Genomic DNA, 27,103 nt, shown 5'->3' with positions numbered 1-27,103 from the left:
CTGTGTAAAAACTTGTCCATTTGATTAGCTACTGTGTCAGTGCATTTTTAAATCTAAAAATAAAATAATCTAAATCTCTATCTCACCTTATCACAGGCCTCTGAGGGGATGTCCTCATTTGCAGGCTGTACCGGAGTGGGCCTGGTGCGTTGGAGTGAGCAGGGGCGGACCAGGATACATTCAGACTGGAACTAGTTCTATGAGCCAACCTTGGAGGTGACAACCCATCTGGGGCTATGAAGAGAGAGAGAGACAAGATGGTGAGAAGAAGACGGAGCAGGTGATGAAGGAAGGATGGCGGTGGTGAAAAAATAGATGGAGGGATGGAATGAGGACAGTTGAGGAGTAAAACACAAAAGACAGCAAGAAAAAAAGACCAAGATAAAAAGTAGATTATAAAAGTTACATCAATGTCACTCAGTGATCAACTGCACCCTCAACGAATGACACAAGTTTATTGAGGAAAGAGAAGACAGGAGTAAAGAGAGAAAAGGACAGAACAAAAGAAGAAAAAAAAGATAACAGCAAAAGGAGAAAATATTCTTTGTAAAGGAGGCTGGAAGTGCAACAGAGAGCCGCAAGATTTACAGATATACAACCACTACGACGTCTCGCTCTCTCACACACTCACACACACACACACACACACACACACACACACACACACACACACACACACACACACACACACACACACACACACACACACACAGAGACAGACAGAGCAATATGACCTCGCTCTCTCAACAGTGCCCCTCTTTTCCAGCTGAACATGATAGCATAGTGCTAGTGTCGGGAAATCAGTAAAAACATCTTGATTCAGTATGATAGCTGTGCTCTTAACAGAAACAAAGAAGATGCGAGGAAAGACAGGATAGGAAAGAGATAAGGACAACAAATATAAGGAGAAAATGAGGGTGACTGTAGTGTTGACTATGCGAAATAAGAGTAGGTCCTCCGACGTATAAAGTGACCCTTCAATCAAGCACACTGCTCTCTTTCCACTACAACAAGACTGATTGCTGAAGACATCTTTTCCTACAGACGGCTTTTACAAACACACACACACACACACACACACACACACACACACACACACACACACAGTATATGAAAAAAGCCAAAACAATACTCTTTGATATATATTTATTATATATTTATACTTTAAGAATATTTTTGGTGTTTCACAAAAAATGAATCTTCACTCTAATTCACATTCATTATATGAATATATACACAGACACATTTAGACTAGAATAACCACTTCACAGTTGTATACCCCCATCAACCATTCATGTTGCAGTTTATGTTCAAGTTTGTCCAAAATGTCATCACTTTATCATTTTATTCTAATAGACATTTGTGTGAGATTGTCATTAACAATTATGAAGTTGTTATGATTTTCAATTATTTCTAATTATGACCATCCTGATATATCATGTTCACAAGAATGGGATGGACGAGAGGTTACAGTGAGTTTGACTTTTGACCTTACAAATGTGCCAAATTTGAAAAAATTCCATCAAGGTGTTCCAGAGATACTGCATTTGCGAGAATGGACCAGATGGCTATATGTCCCAATGTACCTAACATCATGCCTCTGACATAACAAAAAGGGTGTCTGTGTGTGTGTGTGTGTGTGTGTGTTTGCGCGCGTGTCAATCGGTCTTTGTGCATTTTGGTCAAAGCTCCACTTGTGACTATGTTTGCAGTTTTGTTCCTACCCTTATGTCCAATTTGTGTCTGTTTGTATATAAGCAGTTTTGTCTAAGGAGTTAGATAGCTCGATAGCTTGGACAACCAAAATGCAGAAAAAAATAAATAAATAACCGTAATAATTTTATTTTTTATCATTAAATCTTTTTGAAGCCCATCACTAGTTTCTACTTATTAATATAGAGGATCCTACAGTAGATCAGCAAAATTGTCATTCCCTGAGTGAGTGTGTGTGTGTGTGTGTGTGTGTGTGTGTGTGTGTGTGTGTGTGTCAGAGGCAGAAATCTAGTGTTTCAAGAATTACGCACGCACACACACACACACACACACACACACACATCACACAAGGCACACACCTTTGGTGAGCCTGTGTCTCTCTCATGCTGTGTTAGCAGGTACAATATCAGAGGTGTCACTAATCGTTTTAAACTATGCACTTTTATGTTCACTTCTCTCTCTCTGCTCTCCTCCTCCTCTGCTCTTCTGTCTCTTGCTCAACTATCTTCTCTCTGTTCTTTCATAGAACAAGGACGCATCAAGACAGTTTGCCTTAAAGAAGTCTAAAGAGATGCCAGAGGCACAGAGGTAGAAAGAGAGATAGAAAGAGAGGAAACGTCTGGTATTTAAAATTTATACTTTCTTATGCCTTTGTTTTGAACTTGAACAGTAAAACTTTCCGAAGTCAGTCTTTTGTTGTTCTCTGACTGAGACATAGGTGGGGTGTGTGTGTGTGTGTGTGTGTGTGTGTGTGTGTGTGTGTGTTCAACACTTTTGTTAATATTAGCTAAAATGGTAAAATGTGTGTCTATAGGGGTGTGTGTGGCTGCCTGGTTACCGTCATCTTCAGACTGCTCTGATCAGCTTTGACATTTATCAGTATGCACAATCAGCCTCCATTCTACACAATTACAAACACACATCCACAAACACATGAACAAACGCTGTGTAAATTAGAAATATGTGTTCAGACCATTAAGTGAAGTCAATGATGTGTGTGCGTGTGTCTGTGTTTATCACTGCTACTCACTGAATAATTGTTTTGGTTTTTTTTCTTTTGCCTAGCAAGCTATAAAACAGAACTTTTCCAGTTCATAAGAATAGCAATTAAAATCAGAGTAATGAGATAAAGATGTTACAATGGTTTATGGCTTGTATAGAGTTAGAAAAAAAGCGACAATTATAGCCATTTAAATCAGATCATATACAATTTAGTGGAGGCCAAAAGCACCTTATAATAATAGAAGACATAACCGTAGTGACATACTTTATTTCATTATTTCATAAGTATGTATCTAAAGAGTGTGTGTGAAGATTTAGATTTCTAGTGGAAATTAGGTTTGTAAGGTGTAGTCTGATGATGGGTGGAGAACCTTTACTGTGTTTTTGTGTATGTGTACCTGCTGGGGGCGTAGTAACATTGAGTGGCAGGCTCTCAACACAACCTTGTGTGTTACACCCTCTGATCCAGAAGATGTAGTTGGTGTAAGGCTGTAGGTCAGTCACAGACAACCAGCTTCCTGCTGTTATACTTCCATCCAACACACCGTCACCGTCTAAGAGACAGAGAGAAAGTCACACAAAGAGAGAGACGTGTAAGGTCTTAGGCCAAGCATGGTGTATTTAACAAGTGAGGAGGAAGACGTTATTTATCTTGCACATTTGATTGTTTTCATGGCACAGTCATTGATTGGAGTCATAACTGTGACAGCTGAAAAAGGCGACACGCAATAATCTAACAACAGAGGGAAAACAGAATGAGTGAGAGTTCAAGAGAGGGGAATACTGACTGAGATTAACTGAGAGTGATCAAAAGAGAGAGGTCTCCATATTGAGGTTATGCAAGGATAGTCAAAGAAAAAGGATCAGAAAATTACAATATGTAAGGCTATCCAATATATTTAGATGGACACACACCCGCACACACAAACACATTTCAGTTTTGTGGGAACTGATGAAGGCAGTGTGTATCAAAGAATCAAGGGGTTGTGGGTAACTAGAGCGAAACACCATCTCTCTCTTTCTTCCACACCTCTTCCACCCTTCTCTCCACTCATTTTAATCCGTCTCTTCCTCTGTGAGGAGCAGATCAAAGTCCCTGACTCTATCAGTGTGTGTATGTGTGTGTGTGTGTGTGTGTGTGTGTGTGTGTGTGTGTGTGTGTGTGTGTGTGTGTGTGTGTGTGTGACAGAGAGAGAAAGAGACTTGGTGAATACGTGTGGGTTTAAGGATAATTGTGTGTTCTGCTGTTTCCCCGTGCTCCTGTTCTCATCTTGTTCAATTTTCTTCTTCCCCTTTTCTTTCCATGTCCAGTTCTCATCTGCTGTTTTGTTGTTCTTCATGTTTTATGTTGTTTTTACTTGCAATCTTTTCTAAAACATCTATGGAAATATGAGCTTCTCATCTCTCTATCTGTATACGATTGTTTACCAATGCTTGTCTTTGTTCTTCCATCCATCTTCACACCACTGTTTTGCTCTGGAATCCTACATCACTTCCTTTCTCACTCTGGTTTGATTACTCCGTCTTTCACTTTCCCATTTCAGGCCTGACTTTCAGTATAAGTTTGCATTGTTGGTGAGGAGTGTGTGTGTGTGTGTGTGTGTGTGTGTATATACGTGTGTATCTCCACCCATATTATTCTGTTCTGTTCATCTTTAAAAAAAACAACAACAACAACAACAACCATACTTTACTTAATGTGTATATTTTGATTGTGATCTGAATTGTGATAGTAATGTCTGTTCATTTCCTGCCTGTTTAGTTTGTAAACTTGTCAGATTCCTATTTCTGTTTTTTGATTAACTAGCTTTAACTTTTCTTGATGCTTTGACAGCACTGACCTGTATGAGTGAGACCTATAGAGAAGCAGCTTTTACTGTCCACCTCTATTTTTTATGTCCACTTTTCCTCCAGGACAACCTGACCTGAGAGAAATACATTCTAGCAACAAGACAAATGTCAAGACACACCCTTTTAGCATAGTTATTGAGGTTTGAAAAATGATATGGTATGGTGTCTTACAAAACTCCTTAATCTCATCTGATAATTCTGATAAACTTAACATCAATGTGTATAATGTAGAGTTGGAGTTGTAGTGAAGCCACACTGAAAATGCAGCAGGTTTAGTGGCTCTCTTATAATCTACATTTTGTCTGCCTAGTAAGCAAATGGGGCTGCACGGTGGTGTAGCTTTGCGTCAGGTGCAGCAGGTTTAAACAAGCTGTAGTTTGATCCAGGCCTGTCTAAACCTGCTGCAGGTTTGTCTCTCTCTATGTGACAGCCCTGTGACAGCCTGGCGAGCGGCCTTCGCCCAATGTCGACTCGGGTCAGCTACAGCCCCCCTCGCCATCATTGGAAAAGGTTTTGAAAAACTGTTTGGAGAAAGTATATTTCAAAAAATATGTGGCGGGTGATTGGATGAACCATCTGCCAATCAAACTCTTACCGAAGTGAGTCGGAAGAAGAAACGACATCGAGAAAAGCCTTCAGTGTCGTTATTTGCTCTTCTTTCAATGATACTCTTTAGTTCTGATATAACTGATGCTATAAAAGCATCAGTTATATCGCTTACCTCTTGTTGTTTTGAACAAACAGAGAGAGAGAGAGAGAGAGAGAGAGAGAGAGAGAGAGAGAGAGAGAGAGAGAGAGAGAGAGAGAGAGAGAGAGAGAGAGAGAGAGAGAGAGAGAGAGAGAGCATGGCTGTACGTGTTACCTTTGCTTTTGTAGTACAGTGTGTAGCTGAGGTTCCCATTCGGTCTAGGAGGGGCTGTCCAGCGGGCTCGGAGTGATCTAGAGTTCTGATTGGTCAGTTCCAACAGTATAGGGCCCTCTGGGGCCATCTGTAATGTACGCATCTCCACCTGATTTAAAGTAAAAAGACACAAAAGCTAAATGTTCAAATGCACAGAAGAACAGACATGTTCTCCAGAACTTTAATCCTTTTTACTATAATTCTACTCACTCTCATCCATCGAACTGGTATAGAATATAGAAAAAAACATATCAAAATCATTCTGAAATATTAAAATGTGTGTTAAAATATAACACATAACTAGTCTAAGTGTAAAAGTAAACAACTCTACACATCTGTCCCAAATTACTTCGGCCTCGGACTTTCTATCCTCCTTTTTTTTATTCCTTAATCTCTCTCTCCTGCCACATTCCTCCATATATTTCATTCACTCCACTCACACTGCTCCTTCTCTTTTTTTTCACCATCACCCCGCTTCTTTCTTCTGTCTCATTTCCTCCTGTCTCACGCTCCTGTTACTCTCTCCTCTGCTGCCCTTCGCATCCTCACTTGCCACCTCATCTCTCACTTTGCTCTGACCATTTACTCTATCCTCATCATTTTACTCTTTTATCCCTAAACTCCCTGCTTTCCTCACTCTTTTCTTCTCCTTTTCCCATCCATCCTGTCATCTACTCCTCTTTATCCTGTTCTTACCCCCCCACCCCCTTCCTGTCCTCCTGTTCTGCTGTGTCAGCTGTTCTACTGGTGTTTGACTAAATATGGCGTCCGTATTGGAAAAATGCCCCAAAATATGGCCTGTCGTCAGAGACATCGTTGAGTGTGGAGTGGCATTTGCTACCAAATGTCACTGTCGCCACGCCAACCTCGTTATTGAGCCGAGAGAATCGATCACCTTTATGACACTCAGTGACACAACATGCACACACGCGCACACACACACACACTTTGAAAATGTCTGAGTAGGCATTCTCATATGTGTTGCCATGTTTTTGTGTGTTGCTTAGTTACAGCGATAATCTACATCATACAAATATCTGGTTTACTGTCTGTTTTGTTTTACCTACGGATATGATTCATCCAAATGCAGAAAAGTTTGCCTATCTTCAAAGATATCACAAAGGATCTTGCAGATTATCTATGAAGCAATACATAAATAAGTGGGTTTACAAGTAAGAAGTTAACTGACCATTGGTCCTTTGCCACAGCCTCGTGCTGTACAGGCCTGCAGCCGGAGGACGTGTCGGCTCCATGGAGAAAGTCCCTCCACCACAAAGAACTTCAGGGAGGAACTGGAGTTTAAAATGAGCACTCCATCTAGCCAGAGGCCATAGCTGGTTATAATGCCTGCAAAAAGAACACATCTGATTATGGCATGTACTGTATAAGATACAGAATAAAAATGACATGAGCAAAATGGTTTCAAGCCACAGTAAGCTTGACATCTTAGGTCAGGAATGACTGGAGATTTCCTGAGTAATTGTAAACAGGTTTTAGTGTTTATTGTCCCAAAATAAGTTTATTGTGCATATGTACTGTATAACATATAGATAATCTTGTTAACATAACCAATGTGTTGCCTTCATTCCCTGCCCTGAAATACCTCTTTCAACACAACATCATCACCCTGACTCTAACAAAACTCTTAAAACAAAACATTTGCAGAGAAAATGTCCCAACTTTTTTGTTGTTCATTCATGTTTTAAAATCCATTAATTTAAACATGATGGTGTATCACTGCATTACAATGCAAATGAAAACTGACTTAGTGCCAGTTAATGTGTCCTAGTGTGATCCAATGATGAAAACAGCACTGAAACGACAAATGTAACCATAGGCGTTTTGACGATAAAGGCCCTCAAAAGGACAGTCCTACTGGAGCGACGACACACACACAAATGTGGGTGCAAATAGGTGAGCACTCATCCAGACACACACATCGACACTCCCCCACAGGCACACAAAGATATACACACACACACACTAAGATGGGAACTCACACATGTTCATACACACATACATACACACACACAGGCACAATAATTACATTACATTACATCCACCTAATAAAAAAAAATGAAACAGTACGGTGCCAAATGTGCTTTTCCTTAATAAAAATGCATACAAGGGGCTCAAAAGATCAGAGCTAAGAACTAAGAGTCTATTCTGCTTTAATCATGTGTGGGTTTTATTATTGCTCAATACAGATATACACACCTATCAGGGAAATGAAGACACAAAAACCCCACGGACGCCAACTACATCTAGGAAGCTCTTAATGTGGCCAATCACATGCGTGTGAGAGTGTATGAGTGTATGAGTGTATATGTGTGCGGACGTCACTGTGTGCTTGTGTGTGTGAATAAGCCCATATCAGTATAGGTTGTAATAAAGACAGGTTGGGAAATGAAGCAGCGAATGCATAACAGGCTTATTTCCCCTCTTTGTCTGCGTGTTGCCCCGACCTAATCCCCGAGAGGATTATCCCCCACAAATCCCTGCGGAATTGGGGAGAAGGGGGGGGGGAGAGAGACAGAATCTCACTCCTCTGGAACCCATCACCATCATCATCATCATTGTTGCCATCCATTTATGACAAAAAAAGAGTAAATGAAAAAAAGGAGGCACTGAGCCCTTCTTTAAGCAAAAATTAAAGCTTTTTAAGCATGAGATAATCGGGTAATCATGATTAAGTGTCTCCTTGTTATAAATTTCTGTCATCAGATGAGAGAAGCTTTAAGTAATTTATCCGGGCTAATATGCACACACATCACATGGTTTATGGTGCGAAATGCACTCGTGTGGCATTAAGCGTAAAACACACACGATTCACATTACACACACACACACACACACACACACACACACACACGCATTATGAAATTACACATACTTTAACGAGCATGGCAGTAACATTTGATAATATGTGGTGGAGCGTTGTATGTTACAGACTGTAAAATGAGGAGGGATATCCTCAGATGGTTTTCAACACTCAATTCATTTGGGGTTCACAAGATGTACATTTGTTAATATAGTCCTTATAATTCATGTTTATTATTTGTGAAAAAATTACAATATTTCCAGTATACCATGTGGTAGATTATGTTACTTGAAACTACTGTATTCTAGTTATTTAAAGATGTATTGAACTTTTTACCTTTAAGACTTCTATTTAGACACAAGGACATCTGATTGCTTGATGCAAGTGCTACAGTATGTAATGATACTTATACCGAGTATTGTTTCATAACAATTTGTTTCATTGTTGTGTTTGAAGTTCTTTTAGGGCATTTTGTGCTTTCATTATGGACAGTGGAGTGACGGCAGGAAATGAGGAGAGATGTAACAACGCTCCGCTAAGATATAAGGGTGCTCCAAGTTGTATTGCCTTTGAAGCTGTTTTTTAAAAATGCGTGCTTTGTGCTTAGATTTAATATACAGTTTATTTGTTCTGTTCTCCAGTTTGTACATTTCTATTAAATAGCTTGATTAAAGTATACAGTAAAGATGAACAATTTCATACATAAAATGCTGTAGTTTTTTAAACAAGATGCGGCCCAGAGCAAGCAGATGCTGTTTTACTGTTTTAGACTATTTGCAATATTTTGAGGTTTTTAAATTGTTAATGTAATTCCTGTACTTGAGGGAGAAGTATATTGATTGATGATGCATCACTCCTAGTGCTTTCTAACTCAAACACATTAGTATATTAAATTAGTATACTAAATTAAACTAATTAGTATACTAAATTAAACTAATTCCCTAACTGTATTGGGCAGGAAACTCTTCTATCTACAACTTTGAGTCTCTTCAATCTCTGCTCACAAAAAAATATTCTGCAAATAACTTTTTTTTCTAGTCTGTTCCAAGCCAGTAGCAGAATTTCAAATTCACCTGCCAATATACATCAAATACACCTTGTCCAGCTTTGTGCATGGATGTTAATTGGCTGTAAGAAGAATAGAGAACAATGAGAGAGAAAGGCGGTCACTGTGAGTCTATGTGCTTCCAGCCTGCAGTTCTCTATTCAGTCAAAAGGGAGCACTTTTCATCCACTTAAAGGAGCTTGGTGAAGCACTGCCTTCTCACTCCCGGTCTCTGTTAGTCTCAAATTTTATGTTCTCTCCACCCATCTTTGTCTCTTCCCCTGTTCTATCGGAGTCCTCTATGTCCTCCCCTTTTCTCTATCTGTTTTATCTCCATCTCCTGCACACTCATCTGATTCCTCTTGCTCAAAGCGAAACATTCACCTGTTTCATACTCACATGTACGGGATACCTGAGCAATGATATAGGTCTTTATATATGCGATAGTCTGGGTTCTAGTAAATACTGACACTGTGTATTCAAGCCCACAGTTCAACTAATGTTTTCCTCATCACGAATCTTGTCAATGTCTCTCCTCTTCTACATGTTTTCTCTCTCAGATCACTTTCCCGTACCTAAAAAAATTATATAAAAAAATCTTAAATATGTTCAAATGGATGATTAAAAGCGTGCATGTGATTGCGTATATCCTAAACATTGTTGATCATTTTTTCATGTTTATTTGAATGTTTTAGGCTATGTACCTCAGATTAAGTCCCTTTCCCCTTACCGTTCGGAGTATCAGGAGGTGTCCAGCTGACGTTGAGTGCATGTGGGGACAGAGGCGTGACCAGCGGTGCAGGGACATTCTCTGGGGTGCTCTCCTCAGTCTGAGCCTGGCTGGGAGGGCTTAAGGTACACCCACCTCCTGTACAGGCCTGATGTGAACACACGGTAACGCATTAATGAGTTTATGAAAGCGACGGTGCAAATCAAAAAAAATGAAAGAGTAAGGGACTCACAGCGAGTGTGATGGTGTAAGCTGTTCCAGGGGTTAGGTCGCGGAGTGTGTGGTCTTCAAAAAGTTCTGAGCTGTTATAGACTAGCACAGGCGCTGCACCATCATGTGACAGGAAGATGGAATAGAACTCCAAAACGCCGTTTACCTGAGAGGGACGTGGCCACCTGGAGAGAAAGAGAGGCATCAGCAGAGATATTAACAACAACATATGTTTACTCAAGTACTGCACTGAAATTCAGATTTTAGGGACTTTTACTATACGTATTATATGATGTCAAGTTAATTTACAGACTAAAGATAAGGCTGGAGTTATTTCATCGTTTTAATGACAAAATTCACCTGCAGAGATTAAAACTACAAATTTATCCTACGAGCAATTGTTTTTTTTCAGTTTAACTAGATCCTGACTAGCAGCCTGGTTATGCCTTTCTACTTTCTACCTTAGAACTGTTGGAAAACTATTAAAAACCCATTAAAGAGGCACACCACTACTTTGGTTGACACATTTCTTCAATGGGATGCACAAGGCCAGCGTAATTAAAACATTGGATTGTGAAGATAACTTATAATTGTGGCTCATATTATCATAACAATATAACAATAAACAATTAAACGTTTTTACATTTATTCAAATTCTAGTGATTGAACTGTCATTCTTTTTGAAGACAGACGAATGCCGTTAAATATATTGTATATTAAGATGTTGCTAGGACTGCTTAGATTTCATTGGTTTGGTAAATATTCAATTAATTTCACACACACAAACTCACACGTGTGCTTTTATCATTGAGTTTCTTTTTGCAAATAGATTGAAACACAATTCAGAGGGCTATGGTTTTTTAAACACAAAACACATGCGTATACTGCCCACACAGTTTCCTCTCAGATAGAGGTGTCTCCTTTTCTATATTTAGAACACGAAGGTCATCCCCAACAGAGAGAGAAAGGGAGAGGAAAGAGACGGTATTTATAAATAGAAACGTGTCGACTTACCATTACAAAATGTGCAAGTGAGGGCAATACGGACCTAATCTTAGCTATAAAGACTCAACTATAAAGAAGATCAGATGCATTTTTTTTGTCTGCTTCATTAATACTAAACTATGATAGCTCTTTATGTATTATAATAAGGGATTGTAGGCGCTGCTGAATGTGTCTTGATGATCATGATCATCTATTCACTGTCCTTTTAAATGTGATTTGATTTGTGCCTGTTGATGATGTTAGACAGATATTCAATCTATGATTAAATTATTTTATATAGAAAGTTGTGCAGTCATGGGAACATAGAAGTTAACTCTAAGAGAGCAGGGCTGTTAATTAGATCCTATCCTAACAGTGCCAGAGTATTAGTGTTTTGAAGCACATACAGTATGTAAATCACTGGACTGAAATACTGCTTGTGTTTTGTAAATAATGTACCTTGATGCACTTTTCACGTTATACAAAATCCAAAGTATCTGAAAATTTTGAGAATAACAAAACAAGTAAAGATCGAGAACATTTATTTTTATAAATAGTTCTGCGATTCTTACAAATCCCAGAGAGTAAACCAACCCTCCTGGTACAGTCGCAGAGGGAGGTCATTTTCAAAAGTGATGGATTCCTTTCTTGGTTCCTCCCATTAAAAGCCAGTTTTTGAATGACTGATGAGTGTGTGTTAGCACACAATTAGCCACTGTGGCTAATCTATCACATTTATTATAAGATTTATATGCTGTCGATTGACAGTGTGATGTATGTCCACTTTTGAAAAACTAAATCAAAGGGGAGTTGTAATAATCTGTAATATAATTCATGTTGGTAATGGTTTTAGAAAATCATTGTTTTTAAAAACGTTATGAAATGAATGTGAAACTTTCTCAGCACATTACAGTAAATTGAAAACCATGTGCTTGAAATGCATTAGGTTCAAATTCTGCTTTACAATCTATGAAGTGATAACCTGTCTCCTGCACCTTCCCTCCCTTCTCTTTCATGTCTTTCTCTATTTTGCACACTCAAAAAAACAACATTGGCACCATTAAATAATTATTGACAACACATTAAAGTATTTAAGATTGAAAATAAACTGGAATTAAACAAATAGGATTGTTTTAGTTGGTGAAATTGACCTCTATTCTCAAAATGTCAAGTGTCCCATCAGGTTTTCGATATATTTGTGACTGTGCACACTATGTCTCTCAATGTGTGTGTTTTTTGCAGTTGTGTCTTGCGTGTGTTTATGAACATTTGTGTCAGATAGTGTTAGATGAGGTCAGGGATAAATCTGCTGATATTGTTCTGTTCGCATCCTGCAGCTTTCCTCAACCTTTCTCACAGTCTCTCACCCTCCACCTTTCTCACAGAAACACACTTTTTAAACATTTCCCTCCGTTCTTTCCATTTAAACTCACAAAATCTCTCTCTCTCTCTCTCTCTCTCTCTCTCTCTCTCTCTCTCTCTCTCTCTCTCTCTCTCTCTCTCTCTCTCTCTCTCTCTCTCTCTCTCTCTCTCTCTCTCCCACACACAATAGAAAGGTATTGACAAAGTATGATCTCTCAACCTCTTGCTATTACCAATGTGCTAACAAGGCAATACATAGCCTTCCCACACCTGGTGAATATATAGCTGAAACAAATCCCTGAAGGTAGCATACTCCCATGGATGATGTATTACATGAGACATTTTTTTTTGTTGCTGTTAACTGTCAGCTTGTTTACTTTGTATGGAATAACAGCTTCATTCATGTAACATCTATATGTGGAGAGGATTTTAACTGGCGTGCATGCACAAACTATTCATTATTATTATAATTATTATAATGCTGGGTAAGAGAAAAATGCACATGTGATCAGAACCACTGGTAACCTGATATACATAAATCCCTACGACGTTTTGTGGCTTTGTAAAAACAAAACTGAGTCAGTCTGAGTAAATACTAAATTTAAACTAGTTCAGTTACTTCAATTATATTTGTTTTTCAAACATTGCTCCCACATATTGATTTGTCTTTCAGATTGTTTTTGCTTTACAGGCATATTTTCCTACAGTTCCCATTTCCTCCTTTTACACAGGGTTGATTCAATTTAGGATCAACCCTGATATCAGTTAAATAAGAGACATAAGTGCATGCTTTGTGGATCTTTATTCTTTGAAATTTACATATATGAAAAGAAAAAAACAATCGACCATTACCAAGATCACTCACCCTCCGTCCATTGTTTAAGTGTGTGTGGATATGCCTGTGTGTGTGTGTGAGTGTGTGTGTGTGTGAGAGTGTGTGTGTGTGTGTGAGTGTGAGTGTGAGTGTGTGTGTGTGTGTGTGTGTGTGTGTGTGTGTGTGTATGTTAGTGGCTCTGTGCCCTCCTGCGGTGAGTCCCACTGTAAGTGACAGTCAGGACACTAATGGCTTTCACGCAGATGGACTCTTACATACTCACACACACACAAAAACCAGGAACATTTGCACATGAGCTTGATGGAAAAAGTGCAGAGATCTGTCTTCCTCTGTCCCCTCCCACTAGAGGTGGAAGGTCAAGTACAGAAGAATATTCTGCACGGTAAACACAACTGCAGAAGGTCACTGGCTCTGTCTCCCCCTGTCTGTCTGTCTCTCTCTCTCTCTTTGTATTTTACACAGACACAACATGTGAAATAAAGAATGAAAAGCTATAACATTTCTTGAATCACTTTTAGTCTTACCTTGCCATTTTCAGTAATGCTGAAACAGTGAACATTCACTTTCTCTCTCTTACCTATACAGTATACATGTTAACATATGGACAACGCATGTAAACGTGTGTGTGTGTGTGTGTGTGTGTGTGTGTGTGTGTGTGTGTGTGTGTATGTGCGCACTTACTCCACCAGAATAGTCCGCGAGTCAAGCAGGGTAAGAGTTGGTACGCGTAGGGGCCCTGGAGGAAGCTGAGAGGTCAGCATAGTAACTTGTGAACTGTTAGTGCAGCCCACTGAAGTGCATGCACTCAGTACCAAGACATGGGTGGAATAGACACCAAGACCTGAAACACACCACACACATACAGCAAGACAGCAAGACACAGAGGCATGAAAATAAGTACAAACACAATGATAGCTCAGTACAATGTATGGCTGAAAAGCATTGATGTAGATCATAGACCTAAGTTGCCCAATAACTTGTTATTGTGAGGAGATTTAACCCTCATTTAACTAAAAATCCCTAAACTCTATCTTTTTCCAGAAGCATTCCTTAGTGTATCTCCCTCTCTCCTTTTAGCTCCGTTTCTGAATTGTTGTTTCTCTTTCAGTGTCCATCTTTGCCTCACAACTGTTCTCCATCTGTCTCACTGTGGCAATCTCACTCTCTGTAACGCAATCTATTCTTGCACATACTGTATAATTACAAAGTCCATAATCCTTCCAATCACTGCGAACATCAGACACTCTGCATTATTAACCCAGCATGGATGATATGTGCTCTCATGCATTCATTAACTAACGAGGACACACACATACACTGTTGGGCAGCGTGATGTTTTGCTAACCATGTGTATGTGTGTGTGTAAAATCAAAATGAGTGTTAATCTATTCTGCTCATATAAAATGCTCATATAGAATGACTCTCCTGTGTTTGTGAGTCTGTGTACCTCCCTGCATACTTTTTGTCAGCATATGTTCTATTGAGAGTGTGTCTTGTTTGCGTTTATCTACTGTATTCACATCCTGGTGCAGCACTGTAGTCTCAGCGGTGTGACATGTGTTTCATTCCTTCTTTAAGTCTCTTCAATGAAAGCTTTCAAAAAAAAATTGTGTGTACAGTATGCATGTGTGCTAATGTTTAGTGTTCTTTGTTTCTCTGCTGCTTCATTTTCATGTGTGCGTGTTTAGCGCTCTTTTTCAAAGTGCTATTCCCTTGGCGAGGGCTGAGATGCTCTTTCCTTTTTCAAAGGCTATTCCCCCACTCAATTTTGCTTTCCTTCACTCTTCCCCTTCTCTCTACACCGAGGTCCCATCCCTCTACAGTCACACAAACACTACAACCCGCACACACAAGCACACAATTTCTCTCTCTCTCTGCTTTTTACCAGTGATGTTGTGTTGTTGGTCCTTCCCCCTGTAGACCATTTGGTTGTTGTGATAGAGGAGGTATTCTGTAATGCCTCCATTGGGCCTATCATTGGAAGAAAAATGTTAAATGAGGGTAATATTATTATGTTATATATTCATCATACTATTTTTGATGTTAAACTCTCTGTTGTGTTCAATAATGGAATCTTTATTTAAGGTGAGAAATATATGCACGACGAAAAGAAGGAGATACATGTGTCATTATTATACAAGATTATGTTTGATTTCAGTATAATACATATAGTCACTTCATTGCTGTTTTTTATATTCCCTTCAAGAAGTATGTCAGAAATGTCCATCAACATGTTGTCCATTAGTGAAGGCTTTATGACAGAAGATCAGGTGTGTAAAAAGCAACCTAAAGCTAACAAAATATGTGATTTGGATGTGAGAATGGTAGGTGAGGCTGTGTATTACCTTGCGGGGGGTTCCCAGGTAATATAGAGGGCTGAGGGGGAAGAGAGTGCAGCTGGAGGAGAGACAGCATCTGGAGCTGAAATTGGAGGAAAATCTAATTATTTGTTCATAAGGAGTAGGTTATCCATTTTTCAAACACCTTGTTTTCCCTGTTTCAATATAAACATAATACTTTCTATTGAACATTGAATTGTTAAAAATTTGTAATGCTGCGTGTCTCCCTCTGGTGCTCTCCCTCGTCTCTACCCGTATTCTTCTCCAGGAGTTGAGCCCCTGAGAGGAATGAGTAATCAGGGAGAAGGGAGTGGATGAGCGGGTGTGTGTAAAAGGAACACACAGGCCGGTCAGGGTTGCAGCACAGTAGTAGAGACTTACTTTTTATTTGTTTCTCCTGGAATGTTTCTTTTTCTCCAACATGGGGGAGACTGATGGGTTTTTATTATTTTAGTTTGTTTGATACTTTGGTCTGGGCTGGAGATCCGCTGTAGGTCAGTTATCGCACTTTGTTTACTCTCTAAGTTTAGGAAGATGAGCTGGGGGAGACGGCCCACTGTGTGGCTGGCCCAGCAACTTCCCCATCTTCAATTTTTTTGGGTCGGGATCTCCAACCACTTGTTTGTTTTATTTGAATTTCAGTATGGTTAATATTTCCTGACAATGAAAACTACTTTTAAAAAGGCAAAAACACAACATATATTATCAACAGCACGTACCTTAAAAAAAACAATGAAATAAACTACTATTATTGGCAGTTTGTACAGGTTCTATAATATCAGATGCTACAGATGTAAAATGCTCTATATGTTCATTTATTATAATTTTACATGATGTTAGAGATTGACATCGCTTTGGATTACTGTTCAAAACACTACAGAGACTGAAGAGGAAACTTTATGATTTCATGCTCCATGATCTAGTGAAGAAGGTGAACAAAATGTGCCCGGCGGGTTAACAGAGAAGTGAGTAAAAAGGTGTCTCCATGAGGTTTTGTGAGTTTGAAAAATAGTCTTTGGTGAAACAGAGTTATAAATAAGTTCTTTCTCCGGTCTTCCTAACATGGTTCAGTGTCTTAACTCTGCGTTCAGTGAGAATCAATACAGTAATCTGTTTTTTTCTCCTTTTACTTCAGATTGATTTTTTGCCGTCTCTGCACTGACCCCTGCCGTCACATTATCTCCCCAACAAGGCCAGTTAGTCCAACACAGATTAATAGCGACTAAAATATGAAGAAAAATCTCTCATTTCCTCTCCCACTTCTTCTTTCCTTATACATGTAATCTTCCCACCATGACCTCCCAGATAGGAAAATGTTACTCTGTACAATCTGCCTTTCACTCAGTTGCAATATGCTTCATTGTCTTCATTCATCATTTTGTGTCTTGCCCAATTCAGCTATCTTACTTCTTCTCCCACCCTTCTCCTTTTTATACCATCTTCTCTTTCTTCCTCCCTCTTCTTAAGAGCTAAACACCCTCAGGAGATAGGATGAGTGTCAAAGTGTGTTTAGAAGTGTGTCTGTGTGTGCCCAGACGCATACAGATTCATAATGAATGCAACTGGTAAAGGATAGAAAAGTTATTTTCATGGGTGTATGGAGATGTGTGTGCGTGTGTGTGTGTGTGTATAAATATGTGTACGTTTGTGCTTTACAGTCTTACCTTCCTCCGGGGTTGTGAGGCTCGATTTCGAATCATTATCATCACCATTGTCATTAAGAAGACTCTCAGTGCAGCCAACAGGACTACAGGCGCTTACAGTGATAATGTATCGAGTGGATGGAGTGAGACCCGGCAGCACACCTGGAGAAGAGGAGAGCATGAACATGTCAGACAGGGAGTGAGGCAGAGCTAACAGGTAGAGGGAATTTTGTTCAAAAAAAGACTCTGTGACTCTTTAACACTGCTTGACTTTTCCTCATATTAGCTGTGGGTGAACTTCAAACGCATTTTTGCAACGATCATATGAGTGAGTACTGTTTTAAGATCTGAACTTATCCTTTAACACTCCTTTGTTCCAACCCCGCCTTATACCTTTAACTGTCTCCTTTTAGTGCGTGTTGGAAACTGTTGTTACTAAAGTATGTATCAATCTTCTTCAATGGTGCAATTTAAATGCTTTACTTGTTTCCCTGTGCCACTGTTGCTAAGCAAACTTACTGGGCTTGGCACACAAGGAGAGTCTGCTCTAATTGTAAGGCTTCAGTTGTCTCTGTCTGATGTTTTTTGTCCTAGCCGTCTGCCCTCTCCACTCCTTTCTGTATTTCTTGAGTCACTCTTTCACATCCCCCCTCTTCTCTTCCTCCTCCTTTAAACCTCCTCACCCTCTGTGTCCAGTCAACCTGTACTTGTCTTTTTTCTCTCTCTCTCTCTGTTACCCATGTCTTTTAATTCAATTAGGGGCCAGGGCCCCACTCTGCTGCCATTACACCCTCATTTGCTTTCTGTGTTTTTTAGCCGTTGGTGTAATTCTGCAGTCAGGTGTCGAGGCCATCATAAATTAACAAGACGCCTTATCACGGTGGACCTAATGTCTGGCAAAGAGAGGGAGGGAATGAAGAGCACCGACAGAGACACTGACAAAGACGGAGACAGAGAGCTCATCTTCATATTTGCCTGGAGACATGGCAGAGTGGATGAGAGGAGGGACGAATAGCAGCAAGGGACGCAGACATCATCATCATCATAAAAGATGAAGTGGGGAAAGATCGAAAAGTGAGCAACAGAGAGAGAGAGAGAGAGAGAGAGAGAGAGAGAGAGAGAGAGAGAGAGAGAGAGAGAGAGAGAGAGAGAGAGGGGGAGCAATGCCAGGGTATGACATCATTGGGGTAGTCCTGAGTGTCTTGTTCCAAATGGAGACAGTCTCCTAAAACTGGGGACTTGCCAAGGAGACATTAACAGGGTTGCCTGGGACGGTGTGTATGTGTGTGCATGTGTGTTTGTATGAAAGACAAGAAGGAAAGTGAGTGAAAAAGACAGTGTGAATGTGTTTTCAGTAAGCGCCAAAAGCAGGTCTTAATAGAAGATGGCAAGAAACCAGTAACAATAAGTTAACACGACAACAGCTTAAAGTTAAATTCAGCATAAATTATCCATGTTTCACATTGATGTTTGCCTGGCTCTTACTGAGCAAAACACAGTTATTTCTGTTTTTTAGAAGAGTTACCTCTCCTTGTATTCTGTTTGTTGGGACCCTACATGTCATCTGACCACTTTTTCAGTATCTCAACAAAATGTATAATTAAAAAGTTTAATATATGAACTGCATGTCAAGATATTTTATACTATCAAAGGTTTGTATGTGTTTTACCTGTGAAATTTCCATTAGCCAGGTACATGGCTTTGATAGGTGATACCTCTGGCTGATCTCTATTGTAGGCCTTCAACTCATATCTGTCAATCAGCCCTCTGACGTCCCCAGTGGATGGCACCCAGCTCACCTTGGCACTGAAGCCATTCAAGCTCTGCACTGTGGTAGGAGGTGGTACAGACTTCGGTACTAGAGACAGAGAGAAAGCGAGAGAGAAGCAAAATGAGTCAAGATGAGAGGAGACTGTGGAGAGCAAAACTATGTGGATCAAGACAGGAAAAGAGATACATAACCGTAAGCAGCAGAATGAATAAATAACACAACCAGAGACTACAATTAAACTAAGTAATACATAATAAAACAAGTAAGAGAATCAAAGACAAAAGAAGCAAAGAATGAACGTAGGCCAGGCAGAACAAATGTCGAAAGAAAGATATATTAAATAAAAGCAAAAAGGGAAAAAATAAAAGAGAAAAAGCAAAACAACAGGTCGAGAGCACATGAGGTTAAAGTAAAAGCATCCCCATCTCTCCATGTTTTAATAGGCCCAGTAAATCATACCTCCCTATTAGCATAAATAGTATTTATGAGAGTAGTAACTTTTTCAGCACTGATTTAATACAGCCAGCAATTCATTCTGGGCTATATTTCACAGCAATCAGCCTCCCTCCTTCTCGGTAGCACTCCCCTTCTTTCTCTCTCTGACACCCTCAGTAGTTCAGGATGGTCCAGCTCCACCCCCCCTCCCTCCCTCCCTTCCTCTCTGTCTATCTCACAGCCTCACAATCACTTTCATTTTCTGTTTCCATCTTCCTTTGCATCTGTCCATGTTTCATCTCCCTTTTTCCTTTCCTAACTTTCTTACCTTCCTTCTTCACTTCAGCTATTCTTACGTCTCCCTGTTTTTCTCACAATGCATTTTTCTTTATCTCTCCCCACCACTTCCCTTCTTGCTGCCCCCCCCCACCCCCCTTTTTCTGTAGTCTTCCTCTCTCCTACCTCCTTTCCTCTCAGACCTTGTCCTCCATCCTCCTCCTCTTCCGTCAGTTCTTAATGTTTTTAGCACTTCCTTCTTCTCTCTGGTCATAGCATGGTATACTGAGACCTACCAGTGTATCGTTCGCTACTAACGAGCAGCTTTATATTACACAAGGGACCACACAGGCCATTCTGGGTTAACAGCCTTTTACTGGGATGCCCTTTATAGAAGCTTTATCAATCTCTCATACCGTCAGGCACATGCAATATAACTGGCTTTGGATAAGTCTCACATACTGTACAACATAATCATGGCTTTACTTCCAAAACCTCTTTGGAACAAAGGGAAACACTATAGAACAAAGTCAACAGGAGGGCATATTTACAAGGGCTGCCCCCTCTTTAGATTAGTCAACTACACGGTCATTTGAAGTGGTGCTTTTGCATGATTCTTTGCGGAGAAACTCAGTTTTACATATCTGTTGAATAACTCAACTAATTAGTTAACCAGTGTTGGTCGAGAACAGCCCTAATATTTACTCCTTTTTGAACATACCGAAAAGTGTCAGTTGCAGTCAATCAGATTAAAATCAAACATGCGTTGCAAATTACACAGCACATTGAAGGACCATACATAGAGGAACACACACACACACACATACACACACAGCATGCTGATGCCTAAGGCCTTATCATTTCCTCATACTATTAGAGAGTATCAGATAGAGGTTAGATAGAAAAAAACAATGATACTGTGGCAGATACAATGTGTAGTGTGCTTGTGTACTGCAACAACGTTTTTATGAGTCGGGGGCATGATAAACACAAGTTTAAGTGTATATTACTGTTATGATATCATCATAGCTGCTGTAAACATATTGGTCTGAAATACATAGAAACGCACAGCAACTACTGCTGAATGAAGACAGATGTTTTACCTTTGCTTCGGCTGCGTCCTCTCTGCCAAGGTCCCGCTGCCCAACCTCCTGCAGCCAAGGCCACAAACCTGTACAAGTACTCTTGAAAAGTGTAAGTGTGTGTGTGTGTGTGTGTGTGTGTGTGTGTGTGTGTGTGTGTTTGCACATAGGAGGACGGGTTTGGGATGCACATGGGACATGGGAGAAACAGATTCCTTACGTTAAAAGAAAAGTATTTGAACGTTATAGGCACTAAAAAGACACAACACATGTTCTAAAATCACCTAAAAATGTGCCCAAGAATATTCATACATTGGAGCATTTGTTAATATTCTTTTACTGGGCAATAAACAGTAAATCATGGATTATGACAATAAATATTAATTTGATTAATAATTAACTGATATATTAAATAGTTAAGAATACTTCCAATTATTTGTTTAAAATAGATTGCCCATGTTTTGCAATTTAGATATTTTTGAGGAAACGTTGTCAATAAAAACTCCTGAAAAATACATATATTTTTATAATTCTTAATTTTAACTGCCCTTTAGTAATAAGCTTGATTGCTGTTTACAGATTGACTTTGATGCTCCTTTGAGCAAATGTCGTCATTTAATTGACTGTTGCAACAGAGACTGGAGTATCAATGCCATGTTCTTTCTATTGTTTGTTTGATGTCAGAGGAAGATCTATTACTGAAATGTTTAATACAAGAATTGCATTGACACTGTGTCAGAGTTCCACACTTTCTTTTCAGGTATGTGCTGTGAGTGGTTAGTGTACGTTTGTAAATGTCGTTACCAGTGAAAGGCTGTAGGCTATGATCTGTGGCTTGTGTCTTCCTCCCATTATACACCAACACTGAATCGTTTCCTCTGCAGTTGTACCGGCTTTCACTGGTGGGACAGCCGTCTAAGTAGACTCTAACAGAACGGCGGGAGGCAACAGAGAGATTAACACTTTGACTGACAGGAGAGTTTGTTTCATCACTTCGTATGGTAAGACCCCTTATGCATCCTCCCAGGCCTGTGAAGGAGGAAAGGAGAAGAGAAAGAGAGTAGAAGAAGGAGAGGAAAAAGAGGAGAAGAGAAAAAAAAACAGAGGAGAAAAGGAAGGAGAGTGTGAGAAGAGTACATCTTTCTAAAAACTTTGTGAAATACTTGTCTCCATTTTACACTTTAAATTGTTCGAATAAGCACTATCATCCTCCAAAATTATTTACAGGTTGAATTTGCCATGCACTTAAACTTGGTTGAATGTGATACTGCAAGCAAAAAACAGTTTAACCACTATGATTCCTGGTTGGTACATTTAACGCAGCCCTAGCTAGATAGTGGAGTAGGCAAGTTACACTCAAGGCAAACAAATCCTGCAAGTATCTATAATCTCACTTGTTTAACATAGAAGAAAAACTAAAACAAGCAAATGCCATGTTTGACCAGTTAAGCTGCATAACTTGTGTGTACTGCATCAATAAAAAACAAATTGAACACTTCTTTTTGGTGGAACACCTGCCATGTAAAAGTATTGATACTACTTTCTCACCGTGTTTGTGACTTCGGCTGTCCAGAGCAGGATGTATGAGCTCCATGGGCACGCCCCCCAAGTATAATGGCGAATCAACTCTCAGCCTCACTGCCTCTCCCGCTCCCCTAGTCTCCTCTGCCCAGTCATTGACTGCTGCAGAAATGAGTGAGCCGTGTTTTGCCAGTGAAAGTGGTTTCCAGTCTCCATCGCAGTAGCTAAGCCCCACCCACATGCTGAGTTCAGTCACTTGACCTTCAGCGGCAAGAATGAACGACATGAGGCCGGCTTCCAGCTCCACCTATAAATAAACAAAATTAAACAAAAACTAATGTCATGCATTTTAAAGTTTTATTTTAGTATTTTCAGTATTTAAATGCTAATCTTAAATGTGTCTGTGCTCCTTACCAGCAAATAGTCATCAGTTTGTGTGTTGTATGTAAAGAGTAAAAGTGCATTGAGCTGGTCTGTTCTGAAATCCATATGAATGTCAAAGTCCTGTCCTCCACTGAATACATCTCTGACCAGCTCCAAGAAACCTGAAAGAAGACGCAAAGAATTGCCAACAACATGCCATTATATTATGAGGCAAGGGCTAAATAATGAAAATAACTTATTTTGCTATATTGCAGATTGTCTGTACACCTTTATTTTCAAACATAAAGTTTGAGTCACATTTACAATGTGTGACATGGTTAAGATGGTTTTCATTTATTTAAAAGAGACAGACAAATACAAGGTTGGATGAGCAGGCCCTTTCACAAAGCAATAATGGAGGAAATGTACACTGATGAACCTGATCTTTCGCAAAGAGACCAATTAACTTATCATCATCATATTTATCAACATGAAACAACAACCTCATTATCAGCAATATCGGCAGCAAGCATCTCATTAAGATATACAGTGTTGCGAGTGCATTAGGGACACTAAAAATCCACTTGAAGTTGTATCTGAACGACCCTCAATAGAACTTTTCTCTGTAATGGAAATAATCTTTCACATTTTGTCATATTTCATAATCCCAGTATGAGTTATTATTATTGGACCTCCTTCTCCAAATAAATGAGAAAAAAAACTTATGTATTCAGGGTCATATTCACATGAACCTACACACTACACACTTTGGAGCTTTTACTGGTTATCTCCCACGTCACTTTTTCGTTTTCAAAAAACGATCCACTTTGTGTCACTGCATTCGAGTGAACGTTGGCTAGCTAACAGTGGCAAAACACGTTTGTCTCCCTGATGACATGTCATGTTTGGCCTGGTGATATTGAAACATAACTGGTCATTGAAATTATGCTTTGTTTGAATTACTATATTTTTTATTTATGTAAACTTGAGCACATTTAGATACAAAAATAACTAGCTTTGTAAATAACTCCTAAAAATGATGCAATCTAAGAATTTGACAGTACCTCACCAGTGGGCCCCGCCCCAGTTGTTGAGAATAACTGCTCTAATGTGAACTATCATTTGCCTCTTAATTTAATGGATATACATCTCTGTGGTATGTAGTAATGTTAGTGTGGATTGTCCTTGCGAAACAAGTAAATGAACAAAAAGTAATCATAAACATTTATATGATTAACAAAGGATCCTACCATGACCCAGAAAATGGGCTCCTTCTACAGTTTGAATAGGGCATCCCTCCCAGCTTTCATACACTGCCACCTTCTTTGTGGCTTTCGCCCAGTCTAGAGATTTCCATTCCTCTGACGGGCTGTCAGTCATCTTAAAACTCAAGTCTCTGAGGCAACCAGAGAAACGCTGTTGCACTAGCCGAGCATGACCTGGTGAGACAGACAAGAATTAATACCACAGCTGTCAATTGAAAATCAGTCCATGCTGCCGAAGTTAAAATTTTGAGTTCAAGTTGTCAGTGCAAACTGACATCCAGTGCTTATCATACAAATGGCCAGGAGCTACCAAGTATCAGTACCTGAATATGAGAATGATGACAAATTTTATGAAGACAGGGAGCGAGCTGGTACGGTCTATTTGAACCTCACCCAGGAGACTTTAAAAGGTATATATCCCTTTCCAAATTATACTTGAGGAGGAGAGAAAATGCCTATGTAATCCAGAGCTGTAGCACTAACCTACCTGAGAGTGAGTGGAGATAAATAGGCAAAATACCATTTCCTCCTTGGAGAATCAATAACGTACATTAAAAGGCATTAAAAAGCCAAGCCAGGTTCAGATGCCCAAAATGTATCTAATCTATTTAAAAGTTAGAAATGATAAACCATACCACTAAATCATAATTAAAGAGAGTTGGTGTGACTTACCTGAATCCTCCCTTAGCAAAGTTAAGTCTTCCGGAAGCCCTCCAATGAACATCCCTGTGTTCTCTCCAATGATGGTGCTGCCACTGGAAGCTGACGCACTTCCTGGTGACGGTGGTTGTGGTGATGGTGGAGGTAGGGTGTTGTACAAATGAAATTAGTGCACTTGCAGAACAAAAAGGGATTTGTATAAAAGGAAGGACAATATAATAAAGAGAGGAAGTAATCAAAGGGTAAAGGCAAACAAGTGAGAATGTGAGCAGAGGAGAGAGACTAAGTGAGGGGAGGGTTATGCTCATTCAGTTTCTGTCAGGAAATTCAGGAAAATGTAATTTGAAAACATATTTGAGAACAACTGAGGAACAAAAGTTTGTTTGTGTGTGTGTGTGTGTGTGTGTGTGTGTGTGTGTGTGTGTGTGTGTGTGTGTGTGTGTGTGTGTGTGTGTGTGTGAAGCAGTTTTTTTCTCGTTAGATACAGAGTGGCTGGGATTAACCTGGCTAATACCTCTATGCAGAGCTGGGGGATTTACATACATAGAAACACGCATACACGCACATAAATATATACAAGCTATTCTTATCCAAGCATAGGTGCACATCCTCGCATGTATGGATGAGAAAAAAATGCACTCTCATTTACACTCATACGCCCACACACTGAAAAACATACACACAGTGGTCAGTATGAATATGAGAAGAGTTACCTCTGTATTGATTGTTTACAACGATTGTTCCCACGGCCCCTCGCCTTGTTGCTATGATGCTGTGCCATTGTCCATCATTGTAGCGGCGCCCTCCATCACCCTGTACACTCACAGCCACCGCTGAGCCCTACACACACAAACACATAAACCCACGTTACAAGCAAGAATTTAAACAGATATACTAGGGGTGACCCCGACTCGTCGACTATTTGATGATGCAATCGAACGAGCCCGATTCAACTGAGGCAGTGGCGGGAAAATGTGTTGAAGAAACAAAGGATCAACCCATTTGTGCCATATGGGGGTGCCGACATTTTACATAGAATTGCTTGGTTTCTTCAATAAATCATGATAAATAGGTATAGCTATTTTGGTATAGATATCAGCCTATTATTAATACCACTGATACAATTTTGAAAACTACTCATGTGCTTTCAATCAATCTGCTTAGTGTGTGTGATAACCATGTCAGACTAAGTTGCACATCCAAATTTGCGGGACCATCGGAGCAGCATTAATGATAGCCTAAGAAAGAATATATAACAACAACATACAGCTACTGTTTCAACATCAAACTTACATTTATTGACCAGAGCATTCACATAAAAACAAAGCACTATCAGAGCATTAGATATTTGAATTCATGAACATTTCACGTAGAAACAGGTGTTTGCGGTGCGTAAAACAGCTGTTTGAGGTTTATAGCTCTCTCTGTTGTTGTGTCCCTTCCGTCTGTGGATTGCTACAATGGAAGGAAAATGGAATAAGGAGGAAAACTTTTATTTACCATCACAAAAATCAAGCAAATTAACAAAGTGTGCCTGTTGCTCCATTTCAGTACTTTAAACAGCGCTGCATCTACAATACACACACTACACACACAACAAACAGCTAGGCGATAGTCACATGTACCTCCAATCATTTTGTTGTTTTTACTATTTTTCCTTAGATATATAAAGCTTAAACAGAAGGGATCAATGACCAAAAACAAAAACATTATTTGACGATAGGCAACACTTGACTAAGACTGGAAATTCTTAGTCAGGGCTACCGCTAACATGTACATTAATGGATTAATGGTGTTGTGAAGACATCCTCTGACCATAGGTCTCGCAACTATGTGTCTTACAGTAATAAGCTAAAGTAAATCTATGACCGCTGTCTCAAAAGAGACTACTTTTCAAATCACAGTGCAATCGAACACTCTTACTTTGTAACATTTCAAATTATCGCTTCTTTATCCCTCCGTTGTGTGAACAAGGTTAGACATTAGGGATCGATGACACGCATCATACACACACCCCCCCCTCAAAAGGACATGAACATGCACATATAATCATCAAAGTGTTGTTACAGGGCTTTTTGCTACCTATTAAGTATGACATCATTGTTGTGATCAGCTTTTAGCAAGTAGGCGAAGAGTAATGTAGTAAAACAAGAGTAACGGGTACATACACACTGACACAAACACACTGATAACATATATCCACACACAGTTACACACTCAGTGATGAAGATTTAATGATGAGATCAATAAATGTATGAATGCCAGAGTATATCAGCCTCTGACATCTTTACTAC

At 39.6% G+C, this 27,103-nt stretch overlaps 1 protein-coding gene across 1 annotated transcript in view; it reads right to left on the bottom strand.

The window, feature by feature from the left end:
* ush2a (Usher syndrome 2A (autosomal recessive, mild)) overlaps positions 1-27,103 on the bottom strand; it is a 195,904-nt gene that overhangs the window by 93,363 nt on the left and 75,438 nt on the right. Inside the window, exons 30-47 of the mRNA XM_068730789.1 lie at positions 25,523-25,649; positions 24,822-24,923; positions 24,135-24,323; positions 22,936-23,066; positions 22,549-22,828; positions 21,805-22,029; positions 21,022-21,102; positions 19,106-19,294; positions 17,458-17,598; positions 15,800-15,875; positions 15,340-15,425; positions 14,136-14,295; positions 10,296-10,458; positions 10,064-10,211; positions 6,657-6,814; positions 5,429-5,576; positions 3,114-3,269; positions 87-234 (exon numbers count right to left, since the gene is read on the bottom strand). Of these exons, the coding sequence (XP_068586890.1) occupies positions 87-234; positions 3,114-3,269; positions 5,429-5,576; positions 6,657-6,814; positions 10,064-10,211; positions 10,296-10,458; positions 14,136-14,295; positions 15,340-15,425; positions 15,800-15,875; positions 17,458-17,598; positions 19,106-19,294; positions 21,022-21,102; positions 21,805-22,029; positions 22,549-22,828; positions 22,936-23,066; positions 24,135-24,323; positions 24,822-24,923; positions 25,523-25,649 (2,708 nt within the window). The remainder of the gene's footprint in view (positions 1-86; positions 235-3,113; positions 3,270-5,428; positions 5,577-6,656; positions 6,815-10,063; positions 10,212-10,295; positions 10,459-14,135; positions 14,296-15,339; positions 15,426-15,799; positions 15,876-17,457; positions 17,599-19,105; positions 19,295-21,021; positions 21,103-21,804; positions 22,030-22,548; positions 22,829-22,935; positions 23,067-24,134; positions 24,324-24,821; positions 24,924-25,522; positions 25,650-27,103) is intronic.

This window comes from Cebidichthys violaceus, unplaced genomic scaffold (genome assembly GCF_023349555.1).
Source record: "Cebidichthys violaceus isolate CVI_PGR_0920_01 unplaced genomic scaffold, fCebVio1.0.p SCAF_5, whole genome shotgun sequence".
In the NCBI taxonomy this organism is placed as follows: Eukaryota; Metazoa; Chordata; class Actinopteri; order Perciformes; family Stichaeidae; genus Cebidichthys; species Cebidichthys violaceus.
This window is presented reverse-complemented; position numbering and strand designations above follow the sequence as displayed.